Here is a 22,141-nt window from a genome sequence, read left to right on the forward strand (position 1 = left end):
TCTTGGTCCAAAGGCTCCTCAGAATAATTGCTCAGATTTATTGTTAAATCTTGCTGACTTCTCTGCAATACCTGGTTCAGTAGCTAAAAATCTTGGTGTGACGATTGATTCAGATCTAACGTTTAATCAACACACAGGTAATATTACAAGGACAGCGTTTCTTCACCTCCAAAACATTTCAAAGTTAAGAAATGCATTATCCCTACATGACGCTGAACAATTGGTTCATGCCTTTATAACTTCAAAGCTAGACTACTGTAATGCGTTGTTGTCAGGATGCTCCAACAGGAACCTAAATAAACTCCAATGAGTTCAGAATGCTGCAGCTAGAGTTCTCACTAAAACCAGGAAATTTGATCACCAGCCCAGTTTTAACAGCATTACACTGGCTTCCTATCAAATTCCGTATTGACTATAAAACTCTCTTATTGACGTGTAAAGCCCTGCATGGTCTCTCACCGGAGTACCTGCAAGATCTTATTTCCCATTATGAACTGCCTCGCTTAATCCGATCCCAGGATGCTGGTTTTCTACTGGTTCCTAAAATTCAGAAGACTTCAATGGGTGGAAGAGCTTTTTCTTACAAAGCCCCCAAATTGTGGAATAATCTCCCAGTTAATGTTTGGGACTCTGACACAGTCTCAACCTTTAAGTCTAGACTGAAAACATTTGTTTAGTTTAGCTTTTGATAATTAGCCTTCCCCTTTATCTAAAGGCAGGAGATCCAGGGGTTCATGGGCATAGTGTAAGGGGGAGTGAGGAGGCGGACGCACACGCTGAGATAAGCGAGATTTATTATGGGCAAATCCAGGGTCATAGTCGAGACAGTCCAGGTTCATATAGCCAACACGGACAGATTGGGGGACAGACATAACAAACCGGAATAACCAGCAAACAGAGACCGAGACATCAAACAAAGACCAATACAAAGACCGGCAAACACAGGGCTTTAATACACAGGACAGTGAGGGACAGGTGAACACAATCAAGGGCGGAGTTACAAAAACGAAAACAAACGCACATGGAGTGGGAGGAGCCAATCGTGACACATAGAGGCTTATGGTAAACTGATGTTGGTGCTGTTGACCCACCACTTCATGCGATCACACAGGTTTGTTGACAGTGGAGTGGGGGGATCCCAGTGTCTCAAGGTACTCTCATATCTATGCTACCTTCTGGTTCTCTCCTTTTAGTCTGGCAGATCTACCGATAACAGCACAGAGTCACCAACCACACTCTGGGGGAAATCATACTTATTACAGTCTCACTCCTGACCAGAACTAATTTTGTCTCTTTACTATTCCTGAGATAATGACTGCCCTCCCATCCTGCTGAAGTCTGACCATTAGGGCCTCCTCCTCACCATCAACAACCTGCTCTCCTGTTCATTTGTGCCAACTACAACACCCTCAATTACATCACTGTGCCATCCAGATGCACCAGCAATGAGATAGGATGGGACTGTTTCAGCTCACTCCCACTTTTCATGAAGACTCAGTCAGAAACTGCCTCTACCAGTGCAGTTTCTAAACCATCCAGTCTTCAGAGATCCTCTTAGCTTTTATTTGGTATTTAGCTTATTAAATTGTAAACACTGTTTGACCAGAGGAGGATGGGTCTCCCCTTGTGAGTCTTTGTTCCTCCCAAGGTTTCTTCCTCCAGACTGAGGGAGTTTCCTTGCCACCATCGCCTCTGGCTTGCTCACTGGGGGATATATGTTGTAACTGTGTGTTTTCAAACTTCTGTAAAGCTGCTTTGTGACTACATTGTTATAAAAAGCGCTATACAAATACACTTGAATTGAATTGAGGAGGGCTGCACAACTTCAGCCCTGGCTGGTATTCAGCACAGTTTAGTTTTCTTTACTTGAACACACCCTCCAAACCAGGCAATTAACAGATAAATGTAATCAGGTGTATTTGTGTAGGTTAATCACAACTCTGCTGGACAATGGCCCTCCAGGTTGTCAATGTGGAACAAGACTGAGGGAACGCCATGATTACAATCACAAGAAGTGCCACAGCAGAAAGGCAGAGGTCACCAACAGCCATAAACTTGACCCTCACGGTGACCAACCCTTAACACACAACACCCCAATATGCAATAAGCCACAAATAACACTTTACACCGACAAAGACATTCAAACATTACAGTTCCTTTTTAGGAGGCTGTGCACACACCATGTGCCTCTGTGTGGCCGCTCCCATGGCCACAACTCCTGAGCCCCTCAGAGGCAGCGACAGCCAGTAGTGGATTGATACAGTATTACTGTTAAACTGGAACAGCCACACAAGTCATTTTAAGAAGACTTCTATGTCATGACATGCTTTCAAATAAATCAATAAATGCAATATTTATCAACAGTAATGATTTACAGTAATCAGTAGTAACTACTGGCAAATATAGATTTTCATGCCTGTTAAAAGGAGATCCAGACGTTTGTGTTTGCTAGCTGGACAGATTTGGTTTGAGATTTTTATTTTATTTTTTTTCTGTAGACACTTGGATATCAGCCATAAATATAATTTTAATACATAATACAATTAAAATAAATTTTAAAAAATGTTTTTAACCAATGCCTCGCTGGTGATCTGAGAATTTGACAAGGTTACTAGTTTAAATGTGTCGCCAGAGGAGTTACTGTGTGAGGAAAACATAAAGAAATCTCTAAAAGAGTAAAGTCATTATAGGCTCTGTGTACCTTCTGTTCATTTGTATAAGCACTTATATAGTTTGTACAGGTCAAATATACAAGAAAGAAATGATATGTGGAAGAAACTGAACTCCCACCATCCGATGGGGGCTTTGTGCTCCTCAGATCAGCTGCTCAAGTTTAAGAGGTTTTCTGTCGGTGTTGTCCCAAACTCCCCTCTGTGTGTGCGCGTATCTTACAGGCATGTCAGCACTAAATTATCCATTCTGTCTTTCAGTCATAATGACCAGTGCTGTAGCCTCTTGGTGAAGGAGACTCAGGAGAGACTCTTTATTGACGCCTGCAGGAAAAAGCTCATACAGGGCAGCTGAGCACTGACGGTCACCTCTGCTCCCTCTGGGCTGTGGTGTCTGGGGCACTCTATGATATTCGACGTTATGAGGCTGGTATGTTTAAGTTAGGGGGCCCTGTTCCAAAGGTCATGGTGCCATGGGTGATGGGCCTCTCGCTCCCTCTCTCTCAGTACCAGACAGATGAGATCAATTAAGTAAGTTCGATATGTTGTGCCTTAGTTTCACGAAAACAACCACCCTATATAAAGCATGGGGTCAGAGCTGTTTTTCAGAGGAGTTTTCATATTGGCGTTGAACCCTCTCTCAGGCAATCCATGATGCTGATCTTCTTTTGTAATAAACCTTTTTATATACAAGTAAGAGTGGAGGGGGGTGCGCACAGGTGGATTATATCCTCAGCAGGAGATGCCACCTAAAGGAGATTGGAGATTGTAAAGTGGTGCCAGGGGAAAGTGTAGCAAGGCAGCATAGGGTGGTTTTCTGTAGAATGAGATTAGAAACAAAGAAGAGGAAGAGAGTGAAGACAGAGACAAAGATTAGATGGTGGAAGGTGAAGGAGGAGGATGGTTACAGGCAGTTCAGGGAAAAATTGCAACAGGCCCTTGGGGGCAGTGAGGAGCTACCTGAGGACTGGGAAACTACAGCTAAGGTGGTGAGAGAAACTGGCAAGAATGTGTCTTTCCTGGTCAAAGGAAAGAAGACAAGGAAAGTTGGTGGTGGAATGAGGAAGTTCAGGAGAGTATTCAGAAGAAGAAGGCAGTTAAGAAAAAGTGGGTTAACCAGAGAGATGAAGGAAGTAGGCAGGAGTACTGTGAGGCTAGTCGCATAGCGAAAAGAATGGTGGCAAAGGCAAAGGCTCAGGCCTATGATGAACTGTATGAGAGGCTGGACAGTAAAGAAGGAGTAAAGGACTTGTATCGCTTGGCTAAACAGAGAGATAGAGCTGGAAAGGATGTACAGCAGGTTAGGCTGATAAAGGATAGAGAGGGAAATGTACTAGTGAGTGAACAGAGAGTGTTGAGTAGATGGAAGGAGTACTTTAAAGAACCAATGAATGAGGAAAACGAGAGAGAGAGAGGAGGACAACGGGGGGAGAGATAGTGGATCAGGAATTGCAGAGAATTAGTAAGGTGGAAGTGAGGGCAGCTTTAAAAAGGATGAAGAATGGAAAGGCAGTTGGTCCAGATGACATACCTGTGGAGGTATGGAGATGTTCAGGAGAGAAGGCAGTAGACTTTTTAACCAGGTTGTTTAACAAAATCCTGGAGAGTGAGAGGATGCCTGATGAGTGGAGAAGCAGTGTACTGGTCCCCATTTTTAAGAACTAGGGTGATGTGCAGAGCTGCAGTAACTACAGAGGTATAAAGTTGATGAGCCACACCATGAAGGTATGGGAAAGACTTGTTGAAGCAAGGCTAAGGCGAGAGGTTCAGATCAGTGAGCAGCAGTTTGAATTCATGCCCAGAAAGAGCACCACAGATGCAATTTTTGTGTTGAGAGTGTTGGTAGAGAAGTACAGAGAAGGTCAGAAGGAGCTACATTGTGTCTTTGTGGATCTAGAGAAGGCATATGATAGGGTGCCAAGAGAGGAACTGTGGTACTGTATGAGGAAGTCAGGTGTAGCTGAAAAGTATGTTAGGGTGGTGCAGGACATGTATGAGGATAGTGAGACAGTGGTGAGGTGTGCAGTTGGAGTGACAAATGGTTTCAAGATGAAGGTGCAGTTACATCAGGGATCAGCTTTGAGCCCCTTCTTGTTTGCAATGGTGATGGACAGGTTGACAGATGAGGTCAGGCAGGAGGCTCCATGGACCATGATGTTTGCAGATGACATTGTAATCTGTGGTGAGAGTAGAGAGCAGGTGGAAGAGAATCTGGAGAGGTGGAGGTTTGCACTGGAGAGGAGAGGAATGAAGGTCAGTAGAGACAAGACGGAATACATGTGTCTGAATGAGAGGGAGGCAGGTGGAAAGGTGAAGATGCAAGGAGTAGAGGTCGTAAAGGTGGATGACTTCAAATATCTTGGGTCAACCATCCAGAGCAATGGACAGTGCCGAAAAGAGGTGAAGAAGAGGATGCAGGCAGGGTGGAGTGGGTGGAGATGGGTGTCAGGGCTGATGACAATGAAAATGGAGAAGAGGAAAAGTAAAGAGAGATGAGAACATAAGAGTGAAGAATAAGAGAGAAATAGGAATAAAGAAAAAGAGAATAAGAGTTAAAGAGAGACGCCGCAGGTTTGGACTAAAGCCCTCTGGGAGGCGGTTTTAGACGGGCCTAAAATCCTGGAAAAATCACTTGGTGAGTTTCGGGTCAGTTCTAAGGAACTGGAGGTGTAGAATGGGGAAAAATCAATGGTGTGGTTTGTAGTTTGTTTGTATGCTGGTGAGCAGCGTCTTCATACAACACTAGTAAATAAATGAGACCGAGGAGGCAGCGCGGAGCAGCTCGTCTGTTTCTTTACTAACTCACTCAACAAGAGAGGGCGGGAGGACACTTACTTCAAAATAAGAGTCTTACTGAACTGCAACACAACACACAACCAGTTCCCACTCGATCACTAGTTGACGAACAGTGTCTGACGCAGCTTTTCCCTGAATGATCTGCACCTCAGCAGGTGGCACAAATTTAGAAGGAGCAATAAGAAAAAGGAGCGGCGGATAAAGCACGTTATAGGAGAAGTATGAATGAGTCGACTTTGAGGATTTAGGAGTAAGAGTTTGTGTTTTTAGGATGATGTTGAATTTGCCGGGTGTTTTTTTTCTTTTGTGAATTTGCTTTGTGTCTCTGTCGGATGATCAGTGTCTCTCTGTCTCTGGGTGGCGCTTGTTCCAGCTGTGTGTGTGTCAGCTTTTCACAGCTTTGTGTGTGTGTGTGGGTGTGGGTGGAGATCAGTGAGGATATTTTGTGTGCGTGGGTAAAGAAAAATGTAACAAGTATTTATAATAAATACTTAAATAAAAAATATAATTATAAAATAAATCAAAGAAAATAGTACTAGGAAATACAGTCTGTGGGTAATGGTATACTATTGGAAGATTTTAAGATGATAATGATGATGATGATAATAATAATAATAATAATAATAATAATAATAATAATAATTAGAGTGAAATAAACTACATTTTCTATATTGAAGATGTCTGGTATGAAATTATAACTTGGTGTTTAAAGGAGGAAAACGTCTGTTATAGATAAAAATGACCTAAGTGCGCAAATCATATTGAGTGGCTTATTGGACCTCGTGGGCTTATAAGATACTGAGTTCTTGTCTGTTTCTTCCCTCATCCACCGATGGTGTGGGGGAGTTGAGGAGCAGGAGAAGGAGGCGCAGATGAGAAGGCAGCTGGCCAGTGCATCACACGGATTGAGGCTTGCTGACGACAGCGTGTGCAGCTCCTAAATCCAGTTTGATCAAGGCCAGTGCGGTTTATCCACAAACTCTTAACAAATACCTGCATTCTAAATATGTATGTTTATTTATAGTCATTATTGTTGATACACATTTAGTCTGCTTTCACTTAAAGGCTATTATAGGAATGTTTCTCAATGTGGGGATAATAGAGTACATCCATTTGTTTACGTATATATAAGATACTACATGCTGCAGTCAATTAAGAGAGGCTTGGCGACGGACTGACCAGTTAATGCTTTTAATTTATTGAGTATAATTATTTGGTTTAAACTCAGTTACAAATGTGAGTTTTATTGTTGTGCATGGTTTATTCTGATCTGAACTGTGTTGGGGATTCAATATTGAGACTATCTGATGATTTGAGGTGCATGGGTGTGGAGTCATGTTGCATGTTGGTGCAGTTTTTATACAAAAAAAAACACATAAAAAACGTAACACAGCCTCCCACAATGCCAGATCTAATCTAATCTAATGCTGTCCTCATCATTCTTTAACCATGACAGTCTGATTTCTGAGCTCCTGCGACCGATGGGTGCACTCTGCGGTTTATTGTTGGTTAATTTAAAGCAGTTAAAATCAAGCCTTTATTCCACTGCTGTGTGTTTTTGATTTTATAATCTGTGAAACTGTAAAATGAAGCTATTTCTTGTTCGACTGAGAACAACTGTCAAAGCCAGAATTGACCCATTTGCCATTTTTCAATACTGGATTTTGAAATGAAAATCAAATGAAGGTACACAGACCTGAGGACCAGTCTGATGACCAACGGGGTAAAGAAATGAAGTGTCGCACTCTGACTGTAAATTTTAACAATACTGTAAATTTTTACTCCCATTTTAACAGAATCGCATGAAACATCTGGAGGTTCTAAGAAGATCGTTCTGCCTTTGTTTAATTCTTTTGTATTATTTCTGTAAAGGAGATGTTGAGCTTGTTATAAAGGTTTGCTGAGCTGGAGAAAGTAATGTCTCTGAAAGTGTCCCACTGCAGCAACATTCACCTTCTATTATATTAATCTGAATAAAGTAAATTCAGCACATCAGTACGTTTATCACGGAGCACTGGCCAAACACTGCAGAGTCTCACAGTATGTCCACAGCATCACTGACCACCACCACTGATACTGTCACTAATACATGATAATACATGATGTCTTTTAAATAATCAATGAAATAATGAGATGAACACAGACTTGAAGACCTGAAAACTTCATGATCAGTAATCAATACTCAAATTCCAATCTCCATATGATCCATTTTAAATATCATTACAGATTACACTCACCTCCCACTTTATTAGGTACACCTTGCTAGTTAAAGGTTGGACCCTCTTTTGCCTTCAGAACTGCCTTAATTCTAAACACCTTTTAATAGATGTTGGAAACGTTCCTCAGAGATTTTATTTGAGTTACTGTCGCCTTTCTATTATCTCAAACCAGTCAGCCCATTGTCCTCTGACCTTTCACATCAACAAGGCATTTTCGTCCACACAACTGGCCGCTCACTGGATATTTTCTCTTTTTCAGACCGTTCTCTGTAAACCCTAGAGATGGTTGTGTGTGAAAATCCCAGTAGATCAGCAGTTTCTGAAATACTCAGACCAGCCCGTCTGGCACCAACAACCATGCCACGTTCAAAGTTGCTTAAATCCCCTTTCTTCCCCATTCTGATGCTCAGTCTGCACTTCAGCAAGTTGTCTTGACCACGTCTACATGCATAAATGCATTGAGTTGCAGCCATGTGATTGGCTGATTAGCTATTTGTGTTAACAAGCAATTGAAAGTACCTAATAAAGTGGCCGGTGAGTGTATATTGGATGCCACAGTAATGCTTTATAAAAGCTGCTTTAAGTCCTGGCTGTAACCGTCACCCACAACAGAAACAGTTGGGAACATATTGCAGATGTTGTGGGATGTGAGGAGCTTCATGACTTCTGAATAAATGTTACTAACATATTATCTGCTCTGATTGGGAAAGAAATCTCTGTGGATCCAACTGTATTATTGCTTAACGAAGACTCCAGTTTAGCCCTGACAGGAAAACTAAAGAAGATCTGGATCACTGGTTTAACATCTGCTAAAAATCACTGTGCAGAGATGTTTTTCCCTCATAATCTTAGTGTACGACACTATTTCTGCTACATGACCACAGTACTGTTAGAATCAGCTGCAGCTACAGTCAATAATGCTGGAGCATCTACTCTTCAGACGTGGAGACAGGTTTGTTTAATGTGGTGAATAGATTGAAGCAAATGCTATGAAGCACATTATATAAGCCAGCATCTTTATTTTAATGTGTTTTCACTCATTTTATTACTTAACACCTTATTTATAGCTTGGTCAGTGATGTAAAGTACAGATGGAGCGGATGAATGGACCGGTCAGATGGGGGAGGGGTGTTTTTGGATTGCTTCAGTTCTCAAATATTTTAATAAAATGCTGTATGACAGAAAATGAAAGAAAAGGTTGATAAAAAGTCATGAAAACTTGAAAAAATGAATGGAACCAAATATGTAATTTTGTATCCAGTGAATCTGAATGAGGAACACGCATAAGCAAAGGCATTATTAATCAACAACACAAAAGTGAGTGATATGTTTTAAATTTAGTTTTAGGCCATGACTTATTATTTAAAGTCATTTAAGAGTCACTCAGACGTGAGCTGTCTATTTTAATTAAATATTAATTTACTCATTTATATAAAACCTCATGACTTGACACAGAAATACATGTTCATTGATAATGACCCACAATGCAGAGTAGAGCTCATATCATTTTCTAATAAACATGTCAAAGGACCTCCAACTGAAACTCTCCACACTCTGAATTCAGCATGACAGAAAAGCTTGTAAACCATCTGAACTACATACAGTTACTGAATCACACAGAAGCTGATCATCTCAGAGCCCTCAGACTGAATATTAACAACTTCATACAGCAGCTCTCACTCTAATGAAGACATAGAGAACATTTACTCACAGAGTATCACAGAGAGAGACCTGAACTCCATACTGTCCCCGTAATGACTCACTGACTGATTGAGTGACTGACTGACTGAGCAGTGCATTCAACAATCAACACTTCCTGTGTTCTTACACTCACAGCACACGTCACACAGAGAGAGAGACGGAAAACAATACAATTCAGGAAAACAAAGGAAAAACTCCTGAGTGCCAGCATCTGGATAAATCATCCAAGGATAAGTACTTACATCCTTTGTAGAATTGCTTTAGTTTAGCCATATTGGAAGGTTCTTGAAGAAGAACTGCCCCTTTAAGGTCCTTAAGAGTACAAGTCAGGACTGTGACTAGGCCCCTCCAAAACTTTAATCCATTCAGAGGTGGACCTGGCCTTGTGCATTGGGTCTTTATTGTGTTGTGTAACCCATTTACACTTGAGCTTCAGATCACAGACCGAAGACTGGATGTTGTTCTATATTAGAGAGCAGAACTCATGGTTCCACCAATTATAGCAAGCTGACCACGTCTTTTAGCAGTGAAGCATCCCTACACCATCATACTACCACCACCATGTTTTACTGTTGATATGATGTTATTAGTAGAATACAGTGATAGCTTTACACCAGATGTTATGGGACCTGGAAAAAGTTCCACTTATTACTCATCAGTCCACAAAACATTCCAATATTTTTGGAGGTCATCAAGGTGATTTTTGGCAATTGTGAGAGGAATTTTCTTCTTGATTGTGTTTTTGCTTTGCAACTCTTTCATGGAGAACTCTTTCCAGTGGTGGAATCATGAACACTGACCTTCTCTGAGATGAGAATCATCTGCAGTCTCTTAGATGTGCATCTGGGTTGTTTTGTGATTTCCTGGATGAGTTGCTGCTGTGCTCTTGGAACAATGTTGATAGGCCTTTCACTTCTGGGAAGATTCATCATTGTTCCACAAGTTTTCTTCATTTGGAGAAAATGGCTCGCACTGTGGTTCACTGGAGTCCCAGAGCTTTGGAAATGGCTGTGTAACATTTTCATGATTTATACATTTTAATAACTCTTCTTAATTTTGGAATTAATTTTCATTGTGGCACAGTGTGCTGCTTGTTGAGATCTTTTGGACTACTTTACAGAGCTGGAAAGGTTCTGTTTAAATGATGATTAGATTCAACAGGGCTGGCAGAAATCAAGCTTGGGTGTGTCTTATTGAATTGATCCAAATGATCAACTACTTTTGGTTAATTGGTTGATTTAGTAACTAAAGAGTGGCAAATACTCAAACACAGGGCCAGTTGGCATTGAATAACTTTTGCCTATATTAAGTGAAATTATTTAAAAAATGAAAAGACAAAACAAAAACATTTTTACTCGTTATCTTTAAAATCTAGTAAAATAACTAATAAATTAGGTACAACTTTTTAAATTTTACTTTTACAGTTACTTTTTCACAGCACAGAGCTTTTACCACTTTGAGTGATTTTACCAGATTAAATTATTTTGATCATTTTTTAATGGAATTAAAATGTTCCATTAAAAAGACTTGACTTACAGACTCATACAGTGTCTGAGAGAAACTGGCCAATGAAAGAGCACATTAGAGGGTCATCACATGGTGTAAAATGTCAATGATCCGTATTCTGCACTAATCCAGAGACTTTACACTAAATATCAGTCATTTAAGGGAATCTTCATGTGCAGTACTTTCAAACAGACTCAGCCGAGTCCTGAAACAATGTGCATCCAAATATGGTAGATAATTTGAAAAAGGAAGTGCAGAGAGAGCTTCATCTGTTTCTATATTTGATGCCAAACATGACTGGGTGAGAGATGTTACTGATTAGCATGCGAGCAGTCGGTAAACATGGTTCATCATGTTGTGTTAATGGGGTTTTAGTACGAACAGATCATCAGTTCTACTCTTAGAGGCAGTGAGAGGCCTGATATCAGATTTAACCCCCTCTGTGCTGCTCTGGACTCCAGCTGGAAGGTGCACATGTGTGTTTCACTGCATGGTGTGATTGAGTGCGGCTGCGTAGGTTATGTGTCTGTTTTGATTGCTCAGATCATTTACAGTTTACTTTCTAGTTTTTTCTTCTGTTATTTCTATGCAATCAATTTGTAATTTTAGATTAAATCTAAGTAAAAGAACAGTCAGAGCTCAGTTGAGGCCCACTGTCGTCATGGAGCTTTCTGCATCACTGAGTTTCAATTCCTCTTTATGTGAAGGTGTCATTGCCACTATTTAACTACAGAAGTCAGACCACAACCCTCTAAATAACTCCCCTCTGCTCTCAAACCTGAAACCTCTACTGGATTTCTGTGGCTGTATGACCAGTGAAACAGTGCTGAGAGTTTTTTTTTTTTTTTAATGTAGTTCATGTTCTGCTTCACGGTCGGTCCACACCAACTCTCCTAAGGCCTGTCTGTCACTTAATGGATTGTCATGAATAAAATTCAAGCAAATTTTCAGTTTCACTCATGCAGCCATGTATAGGCTGCATTTTATTGTTTTCAGTGCAGAAACAACCACAACAACATGTTGAAGCTATTATTTGGCAAACATGGGACACTTTTGTGAGTCAGCAGTATTTGGGGGATTGAGTGCACTCTGTTGGATCTTTTTAGCATCATATAGGGGACACACTGTTACACTGACAACAGAACACAAGAACTAAATGTCATACAGTGATCAGTACAGCGATTCTGAGATTTTGAAAGTTCTGTAGTGTCCACATAACATGGATCAGTTTTCACACACTAACTATATTCTCCTGAGCTTGTCCTGCAGAAATGCTCCCACTGTCTGCACACAGGACTGCAGTTTTTTGTTTGTTTTTATTTATTTCTCTTTGGAAGTATCCGTATACATGAACAGATACAAATGCCTTTACTTTTTACTTTACTTTTAATAACAGCAAAAACCTGTGAAATGTACTGTGTTACTGAAGTGACAGCAGAGCACGAGGCCTTTTAGCCCCTCCTCCACTGATCGAACCCACAAAGCTGAACCAACATGGAGAGAAACCACAATGACCGTTTTAACACCCGTGCTCGGAAATTCTGACACAGACAAAACACACTGTTTGTTCAAGAGCAGAAAAGATGTTATACTTCATTAAAAACAATGTTAAATGTAATGTAAACCATTAAGTTAATGTCATAATTGATAGTCATTTTTGTGAGGTTACTCTAGGCTTCTCTTGTCTTATAGACCGTGTTATGTTAAATAACACACTGCATAAATATGCCATATGTGTTCATATGTAGATCACAGTATAATCTCTAAGCAGTTCTGCAGTCAAAGCATGAAGGTCAGCACTGATGCCCTGGGGGTTGATTTCTGCAAATGGCTCTCAAGAAAAATATAGTTTATATTTTTGATGTTTTAGTGCATTTTTTCCATAAAGTCTTGCAAACTAGTGATGATCAATTGTAATTAAAGTGAAAACACAATGTTTGCACTTGGTTGTAGTAAAGACTGACAAAGCATTAAGCAGCAGTGCTTAGCCAGTCAGTTAATGCTACCTTTTATGTGTATTAGCATTGTATGATTTTTTTTTTTTATGTATATAACATGTAAGCAGAAATGAAGCACCTGCCCTGCCTGTATTAGAATAAAAGAATTAGGTTTGGTTTCTACACATATCGACTGTACTGAGATCATTTGTTGACTTTTGCCACAACATTGATTTACAGCACTTTTCGGTCTTAACTGTCACCTCATTTATCAATATTGAGATACTTTGCTGAGAAACTTGATAAAATACATGACATTGTTCACTTTAATAATGTGGTGTGTTTTTATATTGTAATATTGACGTGTGAGCCATTATATATCGTGATAATAATATTCAAACTCTAACTGTAAATGTACTTCATTCTTCTAGTTTTACTTTATACATTTTACATAACAACTGCATAACTGCTAAAATAAGTTCTGTGTGCTCAGACCATGTTGGTAGCCTTGGAGACCAACATCCAAACCAGGTAGCCTATATAGACTCCTGCACCTGTGAATCCTGAAGTAGCGTCCTTACACCCACTTGTATATATTTCTAGGAAGAAGTAAAAATGTAAGCTCTAACTAACTGACCTGTAATCCTGTAATTATTGTTGTGTATGATGACTGTAACTTTCTAGGTGATGCTGAATTTGCTCTATGTGTGCACAACTGAACATTACTGTGTTTCTGAAGTGATGAGCAGAGCATACGGCCTTTCAGCACTAACTCCACTTGTCAGACCTACAAAGCTGAACTAACACATATAAACCACAATAAACACGTCAACACCCATTCTAGGAAATTCTGTCACAAATAGAAACACACAAACTGCTTCTTCAAGATAAGAAAAGATGATTAACATCAGCACAAACAGTGGTCTGTCATATTTCAGCTGTTCTCATATCTCCAGTTTTTTGTTTTTCAGTCTCTGGTATAATTTGAGAATGTCTGTCCTTGGCAGCGCTGTCGCCTCACAGCAAGGAGGGCCTGGGTTCGATTCCCCGGCCGGGTGACCAGGGTCCTCTCTGTGTGGAGTTTGCATGTTCTCCCCGTGTCTGCGTGGGTTTCCTCCGGGTTCTCCGGTTTCCTCCCACAGTCCAAAGACATGCAGTCAGGCCAATTGGACATGCTAAACTGCCCCTAGGTGTGAGTGTGTGAGTGACTGTCTGTGTCTGTCTGTCTGCCCTGCGATGGACTGGCGACCTGTCCAGGGTGTATCCTGCCTTCCACCCGAAGACTGCTGGGATAGGCTCCAGCTCCCCCCCGCGACCCTTACGGAGAAGCGGCTTAGAAAATGGATGGATGGATGGATGGATGTCTGTCCTTGGCATGGTGTGTGAATGTCATGATGAGTGGAGGCAAAATTATGTAGAAAACAGATTGGTTATGTTGACTTACATTAAAAGTAAAGTATTTTTTTCCTTCTGCTGTAATTTTCAGAGATACACTATTCCAACTGCAGCAAATAGGTCTGAAAGCAGAGGCCAAACAAGGGAAAACATCAAGGGTATTAATGCCAGGTGTAAATAAATAGGTGTGGGTGTGCAGGGATGTAGATGAAGGACAGCACTTACACTGTGAGAGATCTCTCGTCTTACACTGTGATTAAACTGTAATTTGTTGTTTGTGTAGAGCACAGAGTATAATCTCTATGCAGTTCTACAGGCATTAAACTTCATCAAGCCAGTTTCTTTAGGCTGACTGTGCTGTCATTAGCTGTATATACAAACCCCCACACACACACACACACACACACACACACACACACACACACACACACACACACACACATTATCTAAGCTGCTTCTCCTTCTGGGTTGCAGGGGTGCTGGAGCCTTTTCCAGCTGTCATTGGGCGAAAGGCAGGATACACCCTGAACAGGTCGCCAGTCCATCACAGGGCAGTATATGCAAACTCTAATTCTGACTTTACTTTGTCTAGTTTTACTTGCTAAATGGTTCAAGTTAGTGCTGTATGTATATATATATATACATATATATATAACCTCTTGACTTTATTTCCTCACTGGTCAGTCTAAGTTTGTACCCATGAAGACAGACCTCCAAACCAGGTCTATACAGTCCTGTAACAATAAATCTAGAAGGAGAGTCCTTAAACCCACTGGTATATATTTTTATAGGCTAAAACAAAAATGAATCCTTATGTAAACTCTATGTACCCTGCATCACCTACACCTTCACATTCTAGCAGTCCCATGAGCACATTCTCTAAAAAGCCCATTTGTTGTATACTGCCCCCTGCTGTTTATCCCGTGTGCTGCTTACACATTCATGTTTACGCTCAGAGGATCAGTCAGGGACACGTCAGAGACTCAGTAACAGACATCCACTCTTCTAGGATGTCTAAATATTATACCGGTGATTATACGGTATGTTATAGTGAACTGAAGCTCCTCAGTGGGAGTTTATTAGTACTGATATAATCACAGTGAGATTAACAATAGACGATAAATATTCATCATCGCCCACATACAGTAACAAACTGTACAAATAGCTTGTTAAGTATTTAACAAAGTAATTACTTGCTTATTGATTCTCTTCTTTTTAACTTCTTTTCTTTTTCTGGAGGGACTTGCTGTCCCTTTGCTGCTGTAACACTGAGAATTTCCCCATTGTGAGAATAATAAAGGATTATCTTATCTTATCTCATCACGGTGGTGTCTCCTGGCCAGAGTCTCTCATCCACCTCTCTGCAGTTATGAAAGGACTCTAATCCATGTGCTCATCGCTGAAGATCTTAATGTTTTGGTTCTGTGCAGATGTCTGCTTTTATTATTTTTATTTAGTGGGTATTTATGAAGATAATATATATTAGTTAGAATATAACAGTTTGTTCTGCTTTAAGCTTTAGATTAACAGTCACTGCTTTTCTCACATCTCAGTCAGGAACCATTTCCTCACAAGTGAAACAGTTTATAGTAAAACATCTTTCAATGTTGGATTTTTTTAGGAGGCTGAAGTCGTTTCTCATTCAACAGCTTCTTGTTCCACTTGTCCTGTTCCACCTTAAGTGGTGCTTGACTTGGCAGAATGTGCACCATTTAAGGTGGAACAGAAAAATTTAAATGAGAAGCTGGTGAATGAGAAGTGACTTCAGCCTCTCGACTTGGTGTTTGACAGTTTCTTCCTGCAGATTAAACATTTCAGGAAACCAGCTGGAGTGACTTATAAATGCAGATAAGTCAGTTTGTCTCCAAATGATCGATGTTCATCTTAAATCTTTCTCTTCGCCTTTTTGTCAGCTACAAGCTGGGCGAGACTGATATCTCCGTTGTTCAGACCAGCAGTCTGCACGTCAGTCTTCAGTGTTACAGGTTGATGAATTAGCAGTTATGCTTAACTCCAGCATTTCAGACCATTTATTGTGAAAACTGTGTTTGAACTGTGTGTTATAACGATTTTACAGCAAAGGAGGATTAAGATATTTTACCTAACGCTCTAGTTGTGCTGTGGAGCCACAGCGGGGTAATAGAAGAGCCACGTGTTGCCGACCCGGCTTAGCTAAAGTGGAAAAAGCATTTTTGTAATAGACTATTACTAATAGTTCTGTGCAGAGCCAGCGCCACTGATGAGAATTTTGAGGCTGAAGTGTTGCTGAAGTTTTTTGATGAGGAAATTTGATTGACTTTGCTTTTACTTAGTCTACAATTTTGTTGGATATCAGGCCTTTGGGTGTGTAAGTTTGATTGTTGGTTATACAACTGATATACTTCAGTATTTGGCAGTAAATCCTGTGAAATTATGTGGTTTCAGTGGAGCTGCTGAGGACTGAGTGACACTATTCAAGTCCACTAATAAACAACAAATAATAAAACTGTAAATGCATCAGCTGTGGAGACAGAACTGTGGACAGAACAGCTTTTGACTGGACACAGCAGTGCAGCTCATTCAGCTTGGCTGTTCACTGTTGTCAGTGTTGGAATTAGTATACATTAATGTTTTAAAAGGTTCCGGGTATTAAATAATATTGTAAGTAATGACGTGTGAATCACCTGAAAATTATGTTGGTTGGTTGGTGTAGTGGTTGACATCTCTACCTTCTATGCTGTAGATTGGGGTTCAGTCCCCCACCAGGGCAACCACCCTACACTATACCAATTAGAGTCCCTGGGCAAGACTCCTAACACCACCTTCACCCACCTGTGTAAATTGATCGAATTGTAAGTCGCTCTCGATAAGAGCGTCTGCCAAGTGCAGTAAATGATGCGTAATCAAATCTTGATCTTCACCTCATAGAACTGTTCAGATACAGTCGGTCGACCTCCTTAGTGAACCCGAGTCAAATACAGGTGGGTCACCTACTGATCTCCAGTCAGTTTTCAACATTTAGGTTCACAATAATGAACTTATTCAAACAGCACTTTACTGATCAGCGATCAGGCAGTGAGATCAGGTTCTGATCACCTGACATGTTACTGTCTCCCCAGTATGAATTATAAACACATGAATAAATAAAACCTATAAAAGTACAAACACTTTCCAACACCCAGTTCAAAAACAGCTTACATGCACAGATTTAGATTCCATACAGAACATGAATATTATTTATGATTTGATCTACTGCCAGAAGAAAATGATTAAAACAGAAAAACAGTTTCACATTTTTATTTTAAGGTCTGCATCATGTAGACAAATCCAATACAATGCTGAAAATAATAATGATGAAAATGTGAGGTGATAAATTCGCGGTTCGTGATGCATTTACACCGATTTGACCAGCAGGTGGCAAGTCTGTGGTGTTTTGAGCGCTTCAAAACAATGAATCATTTTTGAATCGATTCAGTTGGTTCAAAGCTTCAGGAAGACTCGTTTCTCCATTACCAGGCAAAATGAGAGAAACTGAGTTCATACAGTTCAAGACAGGAACTAAAAACACAAACGTGAGTATAAAGACAGCATCAGAACAAGATTCACCGGGAGATCAACTAGAACTGCTAGGAAAGAAAAGAACAAGACTTTACAAGGAACAAACTGAGAACAGCTCAACATGAAGAACATCAGGAGAAATGAGTAACAGAGGTATCAGGAAAAGACTGAAGAGAGAATGACCTCAGTGAGAGAGAGAGAGAGAGAGAGAGAGAGAGAGAGAGAATACTCTGGAGTGTGTCTCTACTGGCTGAACTTCACAGCCTGAGTTCACAAAACCACCTCAATAATGAAAGTGCTGATCTAGAACCAGTGTTTGGGATTATGATCATCATAAATGCAGATGATTTGAATCTGAGATCAGTCTCTAACTCAGAACTGCTTTGTGAACACCAATCTTGCTAAAGTTGAGGAGAGAGAGGATGTTGTTCTGGACTGGTTTTCTCAAAAGCACCTTAAAAGAAAGATGATTCTTAAATGGTAGAGCGAGCATCACACTGAACACTCTCTCTCTCCTAGACTGGGTTGATCCTAACACACAGATGCTTTTGTGAAACTGAGTATCCCAGTGTCAGGATGGCCCAGTGGCGCAGGGGGTAGTGCTGTCGCTTCAGAGCGAGAAGGGCCTGGGTTTGGTTAGGCGGGGCGACTGCAGTCCTTTCTGTATTGAGTTTGCATGTTCTACCCGTGTCTGCACGGGTTTCTTTCAGGTTGTCTGGTTTCCTCCCACAGGCCAAAGACATGCAGCCAGGCCAACTGGACATGCTAAATTGCCCCTAGATGTGTATGTGTATGTCAGTGTGTCTGCCCTGTGATCACCCAGTGACTGCTGGGATAGGCTCCAGCACTCACCCTGACCCAGAAGGATAAGCGTGTTCTCCCCGTGTCTGTGTGGGTTTCCTCCCACAGTTCAAGAGATAGTAAGTTGCCCCGAGGGGTGTGTGTATAATAATAACCAGGACGTGAGTCAGGCCTGTTCAGCCCAGATAAATCTAGGCTGGTGATAAAAGCAGTACTAAGTTTTGGTCTCTGACCACGTTCCTCCATATTTATGATGGTGATGGTCTCACAGTCAACCTGCCTTAACAATGGCAGATCTAAAGTGTCTTCTGCCTTGTTGATGAATGTAAGTGACTTTCTTTAAATATTTTGTAGCATCTGGAGCTCCCCGTTGTCCTTGGTGCCAGATGTTTGCCTATTGGGCGTGTCTGTCCTCTTCTTCTACTTTTACTCTTAGTTTTGTCTTTTCCTCTGTCCTATCTTTTGTTTGCTTGCTCCTCTGATCTCAGCTCATTATTAAAGCTTGTTGTGTGTTGTACTTGCTGTGAGAGTGAGCATTTAGTCCAAGTCCGAAGTATTTAATTCCCATTAAATCTCACACGAGCCTGTTAGTCTGAAAACTCATTACTTGCCAAGAGCTTCAGTGTCTTTATTCAAACATGTGGATTTAATGTTAATACCCATATAAAGTTTGCTTTGTGACAGATTCATGAACTGTACTTATCCACTACAGCAGAGCCTTATTTCAAGCTTGTAGCTGAACACAGTGCTGCTCATTGTGAGTGAGGGACATGCAGCTCGTCCCAGGTGAGTGCAGAATTGTAGAGGACTGCATGAGCAACAGTGAAGTAGTTTTTCCTTCTGTTGGTCTGCAGAAGACTCAAAGCCCTTTCTGAGAGCTCAGCTCGGCTCATATTGCTGCAGCATATCAGATAATTACGCTGCGCCGACACCGTTAAGCAATTTATAGACCAGTAATAGTATCTCAGTCTTTAAATGTATTTAAATAAAGGTCATTAATAACCCTAATTAGAGCTGATTCAGTAGTTTGACTGAAATTAGTCTAGACAGCTGTTTAAGGGCAGCCAGTAAGTTGTTTGTGTAACCCTCGTCTCTCTACATGGCTCCCCAGCTGGGCTCTGCGTTGTGTTTTGATGGTAATGAAAGGGACCAGGAAGCGCAGGAATGTGGTGTGATCAACTGGTGGCGCTGTTTTATTGTCAAGCTCAGACAGAAGCTTGGCATTTCTTCAAGGAAGCACACAATACTGTCAATTCAGCAGTTTTTCCCCACTTCTAACTTACACTCAACGAAAGTCTCAGCTAACATTCACATTTTCCTCCATTTAAAATGTACACAGCACTCAATGGCATTCACCACTCTCATTAAATAAAACACACAAACTTCTTAAACAGTTTAAATTCCCAAGCCTACATATAAAACAGGTCACACCACCTTTTCACTTGCTATATTTACAAAAGAAAACACAAAAACAGCTTGAAAATATGCACTAATTTGGACCACTAACTGAACAGAACATGTTATCCAGTGGTAATCTGTCCAAAACCTTGATGGATGTTAGATCTTTTTAAAGGATTAGTTGGGATTAATCACAGAGCACAGTCAGCCTATCTCACCTTCAAGGAAGCCCACAACACTGTGTCTTATTTACTAAACAGCAATAATAAAGAGAAACAACGCGTAGCGCATGTACTTCCACCTAGTGGCCACGACTAGTAACAACACCTTACATTTGAAAATGATTTTCTCAATGATTTTTCCCATGAAAGGTAGATTTGAAATGTCTGTAATTTCTCACTAGAGTTGCTTCTAGACTTTTCTTTTTTAAGAGGTTTAACAACCATGCTAGGAAAATTTAAGTGTTAAAGTATACAAACTCATTACATCTCTCAGCTGAAACTAATTCAGGGGCCATATATATAGATGACTTAGTTATTCAGCCATGTTGAAGAGTGTTCTGCTTTTGTTAATATTATTGTTGATGACGCTGGAGAAAAAAGATTGTCTAGCTTTGTGCATTATTGTGTTGTAATCAAGCAGCCTGTCTTTGGAGATGGTTTGCATGGTGCAGCACATTTTGCCCATGAAAAGTGCAGCTGTGTGTCATTTATAAACCTTTTCCTAAAGCAAATGTGTCTGTGTTTGATGTTTAGTGAGGACCACATTTCAAAGAAAACCATTTGAAAACCACATCCATAGATGATCATGACAGTGTGCGCTCAGTCAAATGCTTGGAGTCCAAAAGTGGGACTCTTCAGTCTTTCATTGTAGTAAACAGAAAACACAAGAAATTCTGGATTTTTATTTTTTTAATTTGAAATATTCTAAATGTATTTCATAATTATATGAATTTTCTAGAAAAATAATGAATTTAGTTGAAACAGGCTTTTAAATGCCATTTATACAGCTCCATAAAAGTTCATTACAGGGTCATCAAAATACAGTACATTTCAGAAAAAATTGCTTATGGTATCTGATTTTACAGCCTGAGGTGGGAAAACAACATCAAGCACTTATTTTGAGTAACTTTGTTAAAAGACACCAAAGGAAAACTCCCATTTTACATTACATTACACTATTTACATTAGTTTTGAGGCCTAACATGAACTTTATTCCTGGAAAGTGGCAAAAGACACAGCACTGTACACAATTTTAGTTGAGCTGATCATGAAGTAATTTGACAGTACATGCAGTTTAGCTGGTGTTTAGTAAGGATTATTTAGGCTCGTGCTTGTTTTGACAGAGCAGTCAGGTTTAATTTGATGAAAAGTTGCTTATTGGACTCCTGATGTTACCAGTTTAACCAAACCTGTTTCAAGACTAAACTGCTGCTCAGCTAATGCAGATCAATAGTGCCAATGAGTCCAGGATCAACTGTAGGTGGGTGAAATGGAGGAGTGGGTGGAGCCAGAAAACAAAAACAAACCAAAGCACATGTGCACTGCAGCAGAGACCCAGGAGGGGTAGTTTGTTACAAGAGAACTGTAAATATATTATTATTAATATTTATTAAGCACTAAAGCCGACAGAACAGAATTACATCTCAGTTTTGTTTACCTTTGAAACAAAGAGCTGTGAAGGATGAATATGACTGGCAATGAAATAAGAGGAAAATACAACAAAATTAAAACAAAAATATATTTTTTAAAAAGGGATTGAACACTGTAGTTCACATAATGAAATTTACGAGTTATCAAATATATCAAAAATATTATATTAACCTGCATCAAGACCTTCTACATATTTCTTTTTTTGCTGACAGCAGAAAGTTTGTTACAGTAGTAACAATAAAACAAAGAATTTAGCAAAGCAAATATATCAACTGATCATACAGGGTAGTGGAGTCATTATTTAAAAACCTCTATTACTGACTTACCAGATGAAATGATCTCTAATTGGGGTTTAACATCTTCCTCAACTATGAAAGGTAAAGCACAGCCATGCAAACTGCTAAACCGCAAACTTGGGCTTCTCACAAGATCATAACCATGACCAAAGAAACTTTCTCCAGCTCCAGCTTCTGTTAAGGGTCACATTGAGTTCAGCTCATCAGGTTTAGCTGTGAAATACACAATGATGA

The 22,141-nt window shown here is 40.2% G+C and overlaps 2 protein-coding genes across 5 annotated transcripts in view; both read right to left on the minus strand.

Annotated features, from left to right (window-relative positions):
• Positions 1-9,458, minus strand: part of LOC108416657 (Fc receptor-like protein 5) — a 110,864-nt gene extending 101,406 nt beyond the window's left edge. For all 4 annotated transcript variants that reach the window (XM_037547393.1, XM_037547395.1, XM_037547383.1 and 1 more), the window contains exon 1: positions 9,396-9,458. In XM_037547393.1, the coding sequence (XP_037403290.1) occupies positions 9,396-9,426 (31 nt within the window). In that variant the 5' untranslated portion in view covers positions 9,427-9,458. The remainder of the gene's footprint in view (positions 1-9,395) is intronic.
• Positions 9,459-21,685: 12,227 nt separating this feature from the next.
• LOC119262452 (obscurin-like) overlaps positions 21,686-22,141 on the minus strand; it is a 65,420-nt gene continuing 64,964 nt past the window's right edge. Inside the window, exon 17 of the mRNA XM_037534587.1 lies at positions 21,686-22,120. Coding sequence (XP_037390484.1) covers positions 22,092-22,120 — 29 coding nt within the window. The 3' untranslated portion in view covers positions 21,686-22,091. The remainder of the gene's footprint in view (positions 22,121-22,141) is intronic.

This window comes from Pygocentrus nattereri, chromosome 2 (assembly GCF_015220715.1).
Source record: "Pygocentrus nattereri isolate fPygNat1 chromosome 2, fPygNat1.pri, whole genome shotgun sequence".
In the NCBI taxonomy this organism is placed as follows: domain Eukaryota; kingdom Metazoa; phylum Chordata; class Actinopteri; order Characiformes; family Serrasalmidae; genus Pygocentrus; species Pygocentrus nattereri.